The sequence below is a fragment of the Pollicipes pollicipes genome, unplaced genomic scaffold (assembly GCF_011947565.3).
Source record: "Pollicipes pollicipes isolate AB1234 unplaced genomic scaffold, Ppol_2.1 Scaffold_4740;HRSCAF=5597_pilon_pilon_pilon, whole genome shotgun sequence".
NCBI lineage: Eukaryota > Metazoa > Arthropoda > Thecostraca > Pollicipedomorpha > Pollicipedidae > Pollicipes > Pollicipes pollicipes.
This window is the reverse complement of record NW_023596545.1, coordinates 39,350,359-39,365,830: the sequence shown is the minus strand read 5'-3', so window position 1 is coordinate 39,365,830 and position 15,472 is coordinate 39,350,359. Positions and strand designations below refer to the sequence as shown.

Genomic DNA, 15,472 nt, shown 5'->3' with positions numbered 1-15,472 from the left:
TTGCACTCGTCCGCGGCGTGCGCCATGGTACCTCCATCCGAGCCATGTCTGCCGCCTGGTGACCATAGGCCGCCCTGTGTGACTGTGACGTGTGTCTGGACATCTGTCTGTGTCGGCCGCCGTGGTTCTGTGTCGGTCCTCGGCCGTAGCGTGTGCCGTGTCTACAGCCTGATAACCACCATAATGGGACCTGTGTGACTGTTACTTGTGTATGTGTCGGCCGCCGTGGTTCTGTGTCGGTCCTCGGCCGTAGCGTGTGCCGTGTCTACAGCCTGATAACCACCATAATGGGGCCTGTGTGACTGTTACATGTGTGTGTCGGCCGCCGTTGTTCTGTGTCGGTCCTCGGCCGTAGCGTGTGCCGTGTCTACAGCCTGATAACCACCATAGTGGGCCTGTGTGACTGTCATGTGTATGTATCGGCCGCCGAGGTTCTGCTTCAGTCCTCGGCCGTAGCGTGTGCCATGTCTACAGCCTGATAACCACCATAGTTGGGCCTGTGTGACTGTCACGTGTGTGTGTCGGCCGCCGTGGTTCTGTGTCGGTACTCGGCCGTAGCGTGTGCCATGTCTACAGCCTGATAACCACCATAGTTGGGCCTGTGTGACTGTCACATGTGTATGTATCGGCCGCCGTGGTTCTGCGTCGGCCCGCGGCCGCATCGTGCGCGCCCGGCGAGTCGCCTCCGAGTGCGTGACACGAGCTCCTGTCGGCCGCAGCCAGTGGCGGGGCGAGGTGGCGCCCGGGCTGCCCGACTGGTCCCAGCAGGACCGCAAGCGGCTGGAGCACGAGCTCAGCGACGTGCTCTCTACCTGGTGCGGCTGTCGCACGTGTGCGGCGTAGACCTGCCGGCCGCCGCCAGCCGCAAGATGGCGCACAACGCCCGCAAGTACCCGGCCCGACCGCGTGCGCGGCGACAGCCGCAAGTACGACGAGTACCACGAGTTCCGGCAGCGCGAGGACGCCCGACGGCGAGGAGAGCAGCTAGCGGCCGGCGCGCCGCAGTGGGTGTGGGGTGGCCACAGCTCGGACGCCGGCCTCGCTGGTGGCTGAGAGCGATCCTGCTGGAGCCGGGGATCGGACCCGCCCGCATCCCGCTGTGAGAACGGAACGCTTGCTATCCAGCTGAGAAAGAGAAGAGAGAATCTTGTTCATCAATACATCGGATGCGGTTGCTCTAGGTCGCATGCATTCCTTCAGGCTAGAATGATAGTCATCTGACATTGGAGGATTAGCGCTGGAAAGGAACCTCGTTTTGCAGACGTATCTGTACTTTTGATTATAGCAGGCTTTTTCTCAGGAAAGTGCTGATCCTCTTTTGTGAATGGAGACAGGAGTGCCGCGTTGTCTTCCGATTATCTTGACATGAGGCTGATTACCCACGGTTACCGGATCTAGCCATGCTCATGATGTTGGACATTCCACCTGGTATTGCCACCTATTATTGTGTTCCGGTGTTGCTCTGCGGCATCCATTTCCCGGGAGATTGTTTGTCACGCACCTGCGCACCGGTTCTCGTTCCGAGTCCCGTCCTATGGGGATCGCCTCATGGCCCCGACGCACGCACTCGGTGACGGCTGGTGTGTTCGGACTTCCGGCGTCCGACGTTCCCTCACTGACCTCTTCGCGATGACCTACACACGGTTGGGGATTTTCACCGTTTTATTAGTTTTTAGTGGATTTGTTTTGTTGACAAGTAACAATAAACAGTGTTGCGGCACATCGTTGGACCCTCAGACCATCCTCGACACGCTGTGGCGGCGTACAGGGGGCGCCGCCGGGCGGGCGGACGGGGGCCGACTGTGACTGGCGAGCGACGTGGAGCGCGCCGCCGCAGGCCACCACCGAACGCGCCGGGAACGGGCTGGCAGCAGGAGCTCGCATGTCGACACGATCTGAGAGGCTCCCTGAACGGGCCGGTGATGCTTGGCGGTGAGACGGACGGCGCAAAGGTTGAGGACTAGCCTCCAAGCTCGTGAGCGCGCTGGGCGGGCGGGAAAGGATGCGGGTAGTGGGGCTACAAGTGCAGCAAGCTGGGCGCGGCGTGTGCTGAGTGCATATGCCATGGGCTGATGTGGCCTCGGTCTTAATTAAGCTCTGCAGGCGCCTCTCATCCGTAACATGGACTATAACTTGGGCACATCGTAGCCCAGATCGAATGATCTTGTGTGCTGGTCAGCCGGGGTCCACGCGCACGCTCATGACGCGTATCGATCCATGGGATGGTGGCCGGTATGTGGCCGGTGCGGTTGCCAGGCGCGCCATCCCTACGACGAACATTTCTTCTGCGTCAGTCTCTGGACAAACACCAGCATGAGTGACTGAAGCGTCGCCGGCCGGCATAGGAGCGTGTAGAGGCGACGGGTGCCCGCCTGGAAGACAGGATACGCTGGTGCAATATTTGCCGGCGGAGCGGCAGCCGGAGGGCGCGCGCCGCGGTGCGCGTGTCGCGTGCAGAAGGGTCCGCTGCCGAGTCGGGCAGGTCCGGGCGAGTGCGGCGGGTAGGGCGTGGGAAGTGTGCGGTGCAGGCCGGAGGCAGAGGTCGTGAGGTGCAGCTGGCGGCGCTCGGCCGTGTCTGGCGGTCCGCCCCGTCGGCAGCCGAGGCCGGGGACGCCGGCCCGGCCGCGTCGTCCGTCCGGAGCGCGGTCCCGGCGGACGCCGCCCTGGCCGCCTCCACAGCGTGTGGACCCTTAAGGCTAGGGCGCTAGCGCGCACAGATAACACGACATCGATTGGTCCCCAGGCAACCAGCCCGTCGGGTGGAGCCCCGGTGCGGGGCGGCGGGCGGCGGGCGGCGGCGGCACTGATCCCGGACGGGGCCGGACGCCACGGCGCAGCCATCCGCCGCGGCGACCGGCCGCCCCCTCCTCAGACGCGGCCGCCGCCGGCCGGAGCCCGCTCGTTTGCCGGCTCGCGGCCGGCTCCGGCGCCGAGCTGCGGGGCGCGCCGGTCGCGCGGCCCCCGCAGCTCACGGATATCATTCGTCCTCTTCGTTCTGGTATGTGACGTAGCGCACAGAGGACTTGTCGTTGTAGAGTGACTGCGGACAGCGTCGGCGCATGTCAGGCCAGATATTCGCATTAGTTAACCTCGGCTCGCAATCGAATCAGCGCGCAGCGGGCCTAATTGAAATTCAATTTAGCCTCGCGCAAAAACAGCCTTGGATAACGAGGCCTCCGAGATCGAGAGCACACTTTCCAATCAGCATGATCAGGCAGGAAAAAAGCGGGCTAATGGTCTGCAGAGACAAAAACAGGCGAATGAAACGGCTTCTGTTCAAACCGGGTTGAAGCCTTCAGGCGACGGTACCGGCGCCGCCTAGCTCAAGATGCAGCTCCTACCGACCGTGTTTCCCCGTACAAGCATACAGTCGTAGCTTCGAGACGCCGTAGGGACTCGGCGTTTGTGTCTCAGGCCCGTATTGGGGCCGCGTATGGCCTGCGCAGGCTGTTGTTCGGTCGGACAGCTCGTCATCGGTTCGGCGTGGCGCGTTCAGTGACCGGCCCGGCTCAGTCGCCAACCCCTGCCAGCCGTCCAGTGGGAGGCACCTCTTTCTCTGGCTGTCGAGTGGGTGGATTCCGGACGAAGACGAGCAGCGGCGCGTACAGCAGCGTGATGAACGCGATGCCGTACAGCATCCAGTTGAAGCCGATGGACTTAACCAGCGTGCCGCTGAGAGCGGGACCTGCGGGTGGGCGGAGTCAGGCCGGAGTGTTCTGCCTGCCCGGGTGCTCCCGCCAACGGATGGCCCGCTCAGGCTGGCATCTCTGTTCGACAGCTGACTCCGGTAAAACGGACTTAACGAGTGAGCCATGGATGCCGTCTGTCCAGTTGGTCGCCGTGAATCGCGGAAGTACATAGCTAAGACGCAGCGCCACAGCTTGATTGGAGATGACTAAATATGTGTGGGATCTCACTAACCGACTGCGAATCCAAGGCAGAAGGCGACGTCGCCGATGCTGTAGACGCTGCCGTAGACGGCGGCGTGGCGGATGTCCACCAGGTAGCCGAGCTGCGGCATCATGCTGGAGTCCACCATGCCGATGGCGAAGCCGAGGCCGGCGTTCGGCACGATCAGGTGGTTGATGCTGACGGCCAGCGGGATCTGGAAGAGACGCCATTCAGGCGGACGGCTGGTCCGTGCCGCCCCTCAGATTCCCGAGCCAAGATACCCTCACTGCAGTTCGCATGAGTTAACCTGTTCGACGATGTCTTCCATTGGGGGGAGGGTTGAGACTTTCGCCATGCCTATCAAAGCCGTTATATGTCTCGTGAATCCATCGGTGTCACGGGCTACTGACACGGTGTGGTTATGTATGAAGCCATGGCACTGCTATCACAGGATCTCACTCAGCCTGCTAGGTTCAGTGTACCCTGTGCACAATGCCAGGTGCTGGAGCTCAGGTTTCTAGGGTCGCAACCGGGAGCACCGGGTTGCATATGTCCTGTAACGACATCACCGGCGCGCACTACACATCCGTGCTGTCACTGAGGAAGACAGACGAGGCTGGCAGGCGAGGCGGCACTCGCACGGACGAGACAAACGGCGTTGGCAGCGAGGCAGACGAGCGAGGAGACGCGTTCACACGGCAGACGAGTGAGGGAATGCTTTGACACGGGGCAGACGAGTGAGGAAATGCATCCATACGAGGCAGACGAGTGAGGGAACGCGCCTGCACTAGGCAGGCGGATGAAATGACATGAACACTTAAGACATACGGGTGGTGGAATGTGTACGCACGAGGCAGACGAATGAGGGGACGCGCACACACCATGCAGACGAGTGAGGGGACGCGTCCACACTAGGTAGGCGGATGATGGGATGTGTACACACGGTGCATGGGGGTGAGGGAACGCGTACACACGAGGCAGACGAGTGAGGGAACGCGTACACACCAGGCAGACGAGTGAGGGAACGCGTACACACCAGGCAGACGAGTGAGGGAACGCGTACACACCAGGCAGACGAGTGAGGGAACGCGTACACACCAGGCAGACGAGTGAGGGAACGCGTACACACGAGGTAGACGAGTGAGGGGACGCGTCCACACCAGGCAGACGAGTGAGGGAACGCGTACACACGAGGCAGACGAGTGAGGGAACGCGTACACACGAGGCAGACGAGCGCGAGTCGGTACGAACGCAAGCGAGGCAGACGGCGATGATGACGAGGCCGACGAGCGAGGCAAGCCAGCGGCCGACTCGGTGTCCCAGCGGGCCGAACAGGTTTGTGCCGATCAAGTAGGAAATGGAGGCCGGCAGGAAGATGGCGCCCAGCTGCCACTTGTCCGCTTTCATCGTGTCCATCATGTAGATGGGCAGCGACGGCTCCAGCATGGCGATCCCCGAGTTGGCGATGGTGATGGCCCCTGCCGGAAAACGGCCATGGCTGTGAGATAGGAGCGTGAGTTGTGCAGCATCGGGCCCCAGAAAAGGTGTCAGGCGTCTGAAGACGACATTTATGGCATTGTCATTGAGATGTGTAACGGATTAAACCACTGGATCCAGTCCCGGGCTGGTTGTAGCGTTGGAGTCGGAAATTTGCCCATGCAGCAGACAAACCCTGAATGCAGGATCCTCCCGTCGACAGCCTTGGAAAATTAGCTATGACGGTTAATAAGTCGTCTGATGCCAGATTGGTGCTTATGCTGCCAGCTGGGGATGTGCCTGTAGTTCTCCTGGTTATCAATGTCACGGGATCACGGGATCCTGGTGTATCACCGTCACGGGATCGCGGGATCCTGGTGTGTCACTGTCACGGGATCACGGGATCCTGGTGTATCACTGTCACAGGATCACGGGATTCTGGTGTACCCCTGTCACAGGATCACGGGATCCTGGTGCATCACTGCCACGGGATCACGGGACTTTACACCGTCGCTGCTTGCGGCTGGTCCGCCTCTCGCCCCGTGCCTGCCGGTCGGCGGGCACTAACCGGCGCAGATGACGATGTAGGGGTCCTGGATCAGCTGCTTCAGGGAAGGCGCTTCCTCCGGGCGCTTGCGGATCCCCGGCTGCAGGATCAGCAGCTGGAGCACTGGCGGCGCACCGGGAGCCGTTGACGGGTGGGTGGACGTTGCCGGCTTTCATGATCCACCCATTAAAAACAAGACGCCCTCCTGTTGATTGAATGATGTCCTAGCTCGTGCTACGATGCTAGACAAACGGTGACTGCAATTCAGTGATAGTTCCAGAACTCTCAGTTTGCGCAATCAGGTGGACCACGGCACTTACGTTAGTCGTGAATCGCTTGTAACTGTGAATTCGCTTCAACCTAGGCACGCCTAAGAGGATGTTCACACTTTCTTGAAAGCAGCAGAACGAGCCACCAACCACTCAGGATCGTCAAATTAGCGGTCCTCACTGCCACCCGCTCACGTCCGTCCTGTGTTCCCCTCCCATCCCCGTCAACTGCCGTCCGTCTGTTGCCATGGGGTGTCGCTGTACTGCGGGCCGCCTACCGCCGTACACCCGCGTTCGTCCACCACCACGCATTTGGTGCCGTCCACCCATGTCCTCCTACTTCCGTGTCCTTTCATGCCTGCCGTTGTTGGCCACCCATGTCTACTTCTTACGGCCTACTTCCAACTCCCCACGTCTGCTCTAAGCATCCTCCAACATCTGGATGCGGCGAGGTCGGCATGCGACGTTGCCAGACGCCGCCATGTTCGGCGGCACGCCAGGGGGCCGACCGCGCTGTTCTTCGCCCAAGCCTCGAAGCGCCTCCGGCAGGGAGGTCAGCAACCGACAACATGTTTTACTTATCACAATGTATTGTGATGGATCAGCCAAGTTGGCCCAAACCGGACCTGGCTCCCAGGGGGTGCACCAGCGACCCAACAAAAAGGCGGATACACTTGGCATGAACGCTCTCCATTTTTATGGGCTGGAAATTTGTATGAGACAGGCGTCTTGCAGTTTGTTGCAGACCTCAACGCAAGAAAGGGTTACGTTCAATGTTATTGAACCCCCCATATTTGAAGTATAGGGTTTGCACAGAACGAGGCTGCAGGCGTGACCCAGATTCCAGGGTTTGCACGGAATGAGGCTGCAAGTGTGACCCAGATTCCAGGGGGTGCACGGAATGAGGCTGCAGGTGTGACCCAGATTCCAAGGGGTGCACGGACACAGGCTACGGGCCTGCTGAACCAAAGGCTATCATGTGTTACCGCCCGCAGCAGAAGCTTGCCATCCGTACAGCAGCATATGGTGATAATTTAATCCCAACATGTGACTTCACTGGAACATCGGGTGTTTGCTTCAGAGCAATGACTATGAGAATACCCATCCCAAGGGTGTCGCGTGCGCCATTAAAGAATGTACTCCCTTGGTGCACGAACTCGTCCCGTTTTACGTTCTAGCAGCGTTACGAGGGAGACATTTTTGATGATGGGACGATTTGCCTGTATAAATGGGTGGCTACTTCCATGAGCTCACGAATGTTTACCACTGCCCTATGAGACCCGTCCACTGACATCCCATCACGCCCATCTCCTACTGCCTTTTCACGTCTATCTTCTGCCGTCCTCCCACGTCCACTGACGTCCCCACGTCCACGGTGTTATCTCTGGTAGTCGTGAGTTGTCCCATGTGTCGAAGGAAGCTAGGCTGGCTGACTGCGCAGTGATGGACGCGCAACAGCGCACTGAGTCTTGCGCGCAACGTTGTGGTAAACGGTGAGCAAGATTCGCCCGCGCTTAGCTTACGAGCAAATAGTTCTGCCCGAACGCGTAGCACGAGGTAAAGCCACCTGCTTCACGTACCTCGCTCGATGACCGGGCCTGGGAAGGGGGTTTCACCACCGGAGCACCGAACTTATATAACGTGTCTCGCCTCAGCTCACGGGGCAGACATGGCGGACGTTTGCGTACACCGTTAAATCCTATATGACAGATATGCCAGATCGACTGCCGGAGTAGATCACGACTGGAAATCCGTGGAAATGTGTCTCCTTGTCGGTATGCGCATGAGAGTTTTTCGTGCGTATACTGCTTGACTAAACGTGTGGGTGTACTGCATGATGTTTGCATGTATTCCCTGATATGTGACTTGGATTCATAGCCGATGCAGCAGTGCATTACTCCATGACGTCAATAAGTACATGTATGCATCCTGATGTCCTCCAACGTCCACTGCCGTCCTCCCACGTCCACTGTCGCCCTCCTGCATCCACTTCCGTCCTCCCACGTCCACTGCCGCCCTCCCACATCCACTCCCGTCCTCCCACGTCCACTGCCGCCCTCCCACATCCACTTCCGTCCTCCCACGTTCACCGCCGTCTTCCCACGTCCACTACCGTCCCCCCACGTCCACTGCCGTCTTCCCACGTCCACAGACGTCCACTCACGTCCGTCTCCAAGTGCCAGCACCGCCAGCACGATGAACGGTGCCGTCTTGCCCACAAACTGGAGCATGAAGCTGCCGAAGGGCGGTCCAATCAGCACGCCCATGGCCAGGCCCCCCAGCGCGATGCCCATGGCGTTACCACGCTCCTGGTCGTCCGGGTACCGTTCAGCCAACATGCCCATGCCTGCCGGCACAGTGGGAACCGAGCGGCCTCAGGGACACTGGACCAGCCGAGTGGCCCGAAACACACCACTGGTCGATCAATGTCGCTCATTGCCCAGTGGCGAACGTTTTTGCACATCATGCAATATTATACGACTTTATCATGCATGTGTGTATAATAGTTATACAATGTATAGTAAATTTATCTATTCAATATATATAAATACATTATATGTATGTATATTACACAATTCAAATGAAATAGGTATATGCCCAGATACGATGATGTCACGAGAGATAAGTTTCACGGAAATGACTTCAAATGCTCAGTGATGTTCGGTGAGCACTTGAAATGTTCTGCCGAACGTGGCTCATGGCGCGGGCCACCCGACACTGGTCGATGGGCGGGCCGCACCAGAGTGGAAGCTCCGAGAACGTCACCTGAGATGCTCGAGCACGATGATCCCACGCCCTGGAGCGCTCTGGCTATGAAGAGAACTGGGTAGGTCCGGCCGAACGCGAAGACTGAAACGCGACCGTCACCGCTGAATCGACGCCACGGAGTCGGCAGGAGGGAGTGCTCAGCTGTGTTGCGCTGGTCGAGTCATATGAACGGGGCATCAAGAGAACGCTTGCATTGTAGCAGAGTTAAGCACTGTTGAATATGAGAAACAACTCCAGGCTAAAAGAGGCCAAGTTATGTTGCATTCATCCGAGTCATGCTGGCTTTGTCCTCTGACCAAATGCTTGTTTGGAAAGACAAAATTCCTGACGCCAAAACTTGCAGCATCGCACAGTGGCGTATTGATGTGGCCACAGCAGCACGTTATCCCCCCCCCCCCCGCCTCTCTCCCCACGATCAAATTCATTGCATGTTTTGATACGTGCGTGACTAAATGTTGACACCCAAAAATTTGAGGCACGTGCAAATGCAAAGATGGAGAACATACGATCTTATTTTAGGCCGCGCACGAAATACCGCGTGCCTGTGGCGTGCCACTCTATTTTCGGTGACATTTTTAGCATTTCCCTCCCAATTACGACATCCTGCATAGACTTCTGAGCTCATGCAAATGGAACTCAGCATAAACAAACAACGAACAATGTAAATCACATCCACTGGCAGGGTGGTGCTTGATTTCTATCCAGAGGAATCGATTCCTATTCCGACTGGTGCCCTGGCTTAAATCCGATTCCGACTCCGACCAATGCAGAGTAATTTCAGGTCGATTCTGATTTCACCTCAAGATGTCAGGAGCCGCACCAGGCGTTAAGACCTACCCTTCCTGTAAGGGAGGAATTATTGGAGCACATTCTACTGTTTTAGTTCAAATTTTCTCTTGAAGTTATTCTTTTCATTTCTTCTTGAGTCGGCCCATCGATTACTCCTGCCCATAACTGATTTCACTCGGGTTCCAGGCCAAACGAATGTTCAGCGGTATCGATTTCGCAAAAGTTGTACGATTTCTTAGTCGTTTCCGACCTCGCTCAGAGTTAAGCAGTTAAACACAAGCCTGTCCACTAATGTCCGATTGCGAACGGTTACTGACCCGTTTTAAACTTATTTTTACAGATTTGATCCCAACATTTTAATGGATGGATGTCTGGGATCCAAGCTTACGCTAAGCGTTGCTATTGTGTAAGGCCTGACCCCTACCATCCGATCGCGCAATTCCAGATCGACGGCACAATTTTGCGGCTAGGGCTTATGGTGCCGCAATGCTCCACACGGTTCCTCCTGCCCTCTGACGTCACTCGACCTTTAGCACGGCCACTGCAACCGGCCACAGGCCATACATGTCAAGGGCAAGTAGCGAGGACTTAAGAAAATAGCGAGCGTCAAGCGACTAGACTCCACACGCCCGATCCGCTCATGAGTGGATCGGAAAACGGGTGCTCTAACCAGCTGAGCTAGCGGGACGGATCAGCAATGGCACCAGCGCTGGCTATATATTCACCGAACGTGACCGGAATGCTGCACATAGACTCCACGACGCCTGGCGCGGCCGGTGAGTCCGTACTTACTCAGCGTGGAGAGGAACATGATGACGAACCCGGCGAACATCGGGATGCTATAGCCGATCCTGCAGGCAAGATCGCACTGTTACATGTCGGACCCGGTGGCCGAAACTTTTCTCGAATAAACACTGGATATGATGGTAGTGTCAAGGTACGAGTAAAACTACTATGATGATCGGGCCGGAGAGATCCAAGAGGTAAATTCTGTTTACGGCAGACTCCACGATGTTGTGCGTGCAGGTGAAAAATTGGGAATACACAACCGCAGTACATGCACCGATAATTTCGCCCAGCAGGGCTTGTTTGCACCTGGCCACAATCTCGTGGGCTGTATAAAGATGCTGAAGCAGTCGGCGCCAACGTGCCTCGAATCCTTGACGCATCGGCCATGAGAAGACCATTGCTGCCGATAGGTAGTTGAGATTGACATGTGAAGGCAGACGATCGACGTCTTTTGGCCTATTATGTCCATTGGTTATATGACACACATTTCGGAAATCATAAGTTTGGATTTAAAAAGATTGCTTTGAATTAATTCGGTTCAATTTGTGGGATGTCTTACAGTATATATATATATATATATATATATATATATATATATATATACATACATAATTAGGGCAGGTCAGCAACTAAGGTCACTATATAACCGGTCACGGTCATTGCGCAGTCGGGGTTCGAACCCGGGTCCCCCATGGGGAGGCTCAGGTGATAACCACTCGGCTATTATGTCACCATCGTGTCAAACTGACATAATTTCCCCTTGAGCTTCACTGAGGCTTCCTTGCGTTTAATTACACCACCAGAAAAACCTTGAAATTGCCATACACAATATTACACATGAAGTCCTCATCGTCCCCTACAGACATAGCAATGCATTGTACTGCTATCACACTGCCCCTTTTGTATATCTGGCAATGGTGTCCGCTGATAACGCCATTTATACCATAGTCATTTTGTATGTAGATATATATATATATATATATATATATATATATATATATATATATATATATATATATATGAGGACTTCATGTGTAATATTGTGTATGGCAATTTCAAGGTTTTTCTGGTGGTGTAATTAAACGCAAGGAAGCCTCAGTGGAGCTCAAGGGGAAATTATGCCAGTTTGACACGATGGTGGCATAATAGCCGAGTGGTTATCTGTGTGATAGCTCTTCCTCTTCTTAAGTCTTCCTCAAATCTTATATCCCATTCTGCATTCTCGTTTCTTCGCCTCCGCTCCCCCATGTCAAAATTTCCATACGCATACATGATATGCATACCAGCGTCCCCACGTACCAGAAGGCTCATCCATTTGCCAGCCATGGTTGCTGTCTCTTAAAAGCCACATTCGCATTTCGGTCGTTTCCTCCCGTCTGTGTATTCATTTCCCAATTTAGATCCCATATCTCAGTCAATATTTCAGTCTCTCACCCAGCATCCAAACCCCAGTCAGAATCCCCCCCAGTCAAGGCCTCCCCAATCAGTATCTATCCCAGTCAGGGTCTCCCCCAGTCAGGGTCTCTCTCAGTCAAGGTCTCCCCCAGTCAGGGTCTCTCTCAGTCAGGGTCTCTGTAGGTCAGGGTCTCCCCCAGTCAGTGTCTATCCCAGTCAGGTTCTCCCCCAGTCCGGGCCTACCCCAGTCAGTGTCTCTCTCAGCCACGGTCTCCCTAGGTCCGGGTCTCCCCCATTCAGTGTCTCAGTGTCCCAGTGAGCGTCTGGGCCGTCGGTGGGCTCGGTGGCTCACTTGCATTGATCTGACGGCGATTCACTAAGTGGGCTCGTTAGTCCCTCTGGCAGTCCGGTCGGACGGTCGATGCCGCTCCAGAAATCCGGCTGTCCGGTCCCCGTCCCTTCTGTGGGTTACAGCCGGCCGTCCGGTCCCCGTCCCTTCTGTTGGCTACACCCGACTGTCCGGTCCCCGTCCCTTCTGTGGGTTACAGCCGGCTGTCCGGCCCCCGGCCCATCTGTGAGTCACACGGCTCTCCGGCCCCCAGCCCGTCTGTGGGCCACACCCGACTGTCCGACCCCGGCCCGTCTGCGAGTCTCACGGCTCTCCGACTCCCGGCCCGCCTGTGGGTCACACTTTCTCATAGACTGTCCGCTGACCCAGGCTTCTCTGTGGGTCGCGCTGCCCGATACCCGGCCTGACGTCCCCGGTCCGTCTGCGGGTCGTACCGCCCTACAGACTGCTGGCAGCCTGCGAGTCTGTCTGCAGGCTGTACTACCCTGCAGACTGCTAACAGTCTTCTGCTCGTACCGCCCTACAGACTGCAGGCAGCCTGCGAGTCTGCCTGCGGGTCGTACTGCCCTACAGACTACTGGCAGTGGTCTGTTCGTACCACCCTAAAGACTGCTGGCAGCCTGCGAGTCTGTCTGCAGGCTGTACTGCCCTATCGGCTGTCTACACACTCCGGTCGTCCTACGGATCACATTACCCTGTGGGTTGTCTGGTGGCCCCTCCAGTTTGTTCGCTGGTGAAGCTGCCCAATGGCCTGTCTTAAGATGCCACCCTGTCTGGAGGTCACAGTGTCCTGCAGGCCATCCAACGGCCACGAGCATTTGTCTGTGTGCAAGAGACTGCCTCAGCCTGCCTGCCGGTCACGCTGACCCCGACTGTTGACTGTCTCAGCCTGCCTGCCCGTCACGATGACGCTGGCTGTTGACTGTCTCAGCCTGCCTGCCAGCCACGCTGACCCTGGCTGTTGACTGTCTCAGCCTGCCTGCCAGCCACGCTGACCCCGACTGTTGACTGTCTCAGCCTGCCTGCCAGCCACGCTGACCCCGACTGTTGACTGTCTCAGCCTGCCTGCCAGCCACGCTGACCCCGACTGTTGACTGTCTCAGCTTGCCTGCCAGCCACGCTGACCCCGACTGTTGACTGTCTCAGCCTGCCTGCCAGCCACGCTGACCCCGACTGTTGACTGTCTCAGCTTGCCTGCCAGCCACGCTGACCCCGACTGTTGACTGTCTCAGCCTGCCTGCCAGCTGCGCTGGCCCTGGCTGTTTTAAGTGCTGCCGCGCAGCCAGCTCTAGCTCAGTATCAGATGACCGCACCAGTCCGGGGGCTGCCGCGCTTGAAGCCCGCCGGTCAGACCCCTGCTGTGATTCCTGTGGGCTGATCGGCATCAAGCAGACCGTGGATATGACTTCTGACTCCGTTATAGGGTCTCCGTCTAGACCTAGACCCCGTGTCGTTGATCATAGGATGCATGACGCTTGGAAAACAGAACAGGCCATGAGAGTTCTGGCGATTGACTTGGCTATCCGGTCACCACGGACACCACAGACCGTGGGCGAGCTTCCGGCGCGGCCCCATCGCGGTAAAAGGCCACGCGGGCCCCTCCCACACCGCTGCGGCAAGCGGCCATCGTCCTCCGCGCCCCGCTTCTGCCTCTGCCGGACGGCACCGCGCCAGATAATTGCAGGGTTGTTAGTTGGGACTTCGATCATGCCGATACGGTTTCTAGCATCACTGAACTAGCTAAGCATTGTTAAAGTTACCGCTATTGTTTTCAAAACTCCGTCTAAGCAAATTTGAGAGTAACGATGCGGTCATTTATTTTAAAAGCACCCCACAGCAGACCTAGAGACAAATAAAGCTATTTAAGTTAACAGTTATCTCCAAGCGTACTTAGAAGAAAGTTTCGTTTTCGATAGAAAAAATGAGGACACATGACAGACTTTTTTCCGCGTGGGCAGACGACGACAAAGGCAAAATGCAAGACAGCAACAAAATAGGTTGGTAGATAAGCGAAAATTAGATGAGGCATATGTAGTTATACATGATAGTAAATACGGAAACCCATCTTACTGTCCGCAGCCCTAAAAAAAAACTAGGCGCGCTAGGTGTGCCCACGCATGTAACTTATTCATTTTCTCCAAATCATGGTAAGTCCTTTCATTTTAGCCCGAGTGGTTCGGAAAAAACAGGCTAAATAAACTAAAGTCGGCTGCTGAATAAGCCGGCTGGTCGACGTGATCAGCTGACAGCTGAAGACTAATGCAGGGTTTTTCCTTTGTTATAAAGGACTACAAAATATCCCAGCATTCAGAATGCGTTAAGAAAGTGACGCACAATATATATATATATATATATATATATATATATATATATATATATATATATATATATCATTATGTAATGTATATTATCATTATATATATATATATATATATATATATATATAATAAGTGACACGATGCAATAGCCGAGGGAAATGACGCATAGGGCGTCGGCGACACGTGAAATTACCTTCGACGATTGCGCGTAAAAATTCATCGGCGCATATCCCAATGCTATTCTAAGGCAGAGGGACGTAGGCCAATAGGGACGAAACCTGAGCGATCATGGGTGCCAGGCGAGACAAACAAAGAAGCCTACGACAACAATTATAGGGTCCCCGGAGCAAGCGAGAAGAACCCACGACCAAAGTGGTTGGCCCCTTACGATCAGTAGCGTCCCGGCATGCTAACATATAGGACCTCGGCCAGAGAACAGGACCCTCTGAGTAAAGGAAAATTTCCGAAGACCAATGTAATGAATAAATGCCCATGCACGATCAAGAGTGCCCAGGCAGGTTAGAAGAAAGGGCCACGGTAGAAGTGAAGGGTTCTCCGCAAATGAGATCAAAGGGAAATAGCCATAGTTCAAAGTGAAGGGTCCCTGAGCATAGCATGGCTCGGTACCTTACCTTGTGTGAGCCCCAGGAACAGCACACGGCCCTCCGAGCAAGTGGAAAGAACCCGGCACCAATGCGAAGAGCCTCTGAGCAACTGAGTGCACCCTGACATATGACGCTCAGGAAGAAGCGTATAGAGCCTTTGGAATGGGAAGAATCCGTGGAGGAAAATCTGATCGATCAAGACTGCCGAGATAAATAAGCAGACAGCGTTCCAACAGCAGCGTGGGGCCCTGCGGAAAAATGCAAAGATATCAAGG

General features: G+C 55.8%; 1 protein-coding gene across 2 annotated transcripts in view; it reads right to left on the bottom strand.

The window, feature by feature from the left end:
* Nucleotides 1-2,936: 2,936 nt before the first annotated feature.
* LOC119099080 (synaptic vesicular amine transporter-like) overlaps nucleotides 2,937-15,472 on the bottom strand; it is a 31,753-nt gene continuing 19,217 nt past the window's right edge. For both annotated transcript variants that reach the window (XM_037222138.1, XM_037222137.1), the window contains exons 5-12: nucleotides 10,534-10,592; nucleotides 8,950-9,033; nucleotides 8,348-8,530; nucleotides 5,936-6,037; nucleotides 5,143-5,369; nucleotides 3,922-4,105; nucleotides 3,549-3,685; nucleotides 2,937-3,040 (exon numbers count right to left, since the gene is read on the bottom strand). In XM_037222138.1, coding sequence (XP_037078033.1) covers nucleotides 2,978-3,040; nucleotides 3,549-3,685; nucleotides 3,922-4,105; nucleotides 5,143-5,369; nucleotides 5,936-6,037; nucleotides 8,348-8,530; nucleotides 8,950-9,033; nucleotides 10,534-10,592 — 1,039 coding nt within the window. In that variant the 3' untranslated portion in view covers nucleotides 2,937-2,977. The remainder of the gene's footprint in view (nucleotides 3,041-3,548; nucleotides 3,686-3,921; nucleotides 4,106-5,142; nucleotides 5,370-5,935; nucleotides 6,038-8,347; nucleotides 8,531-8,949; nucleotides 9,034-10,533; nucleotides 10,593-15,472) is intronic.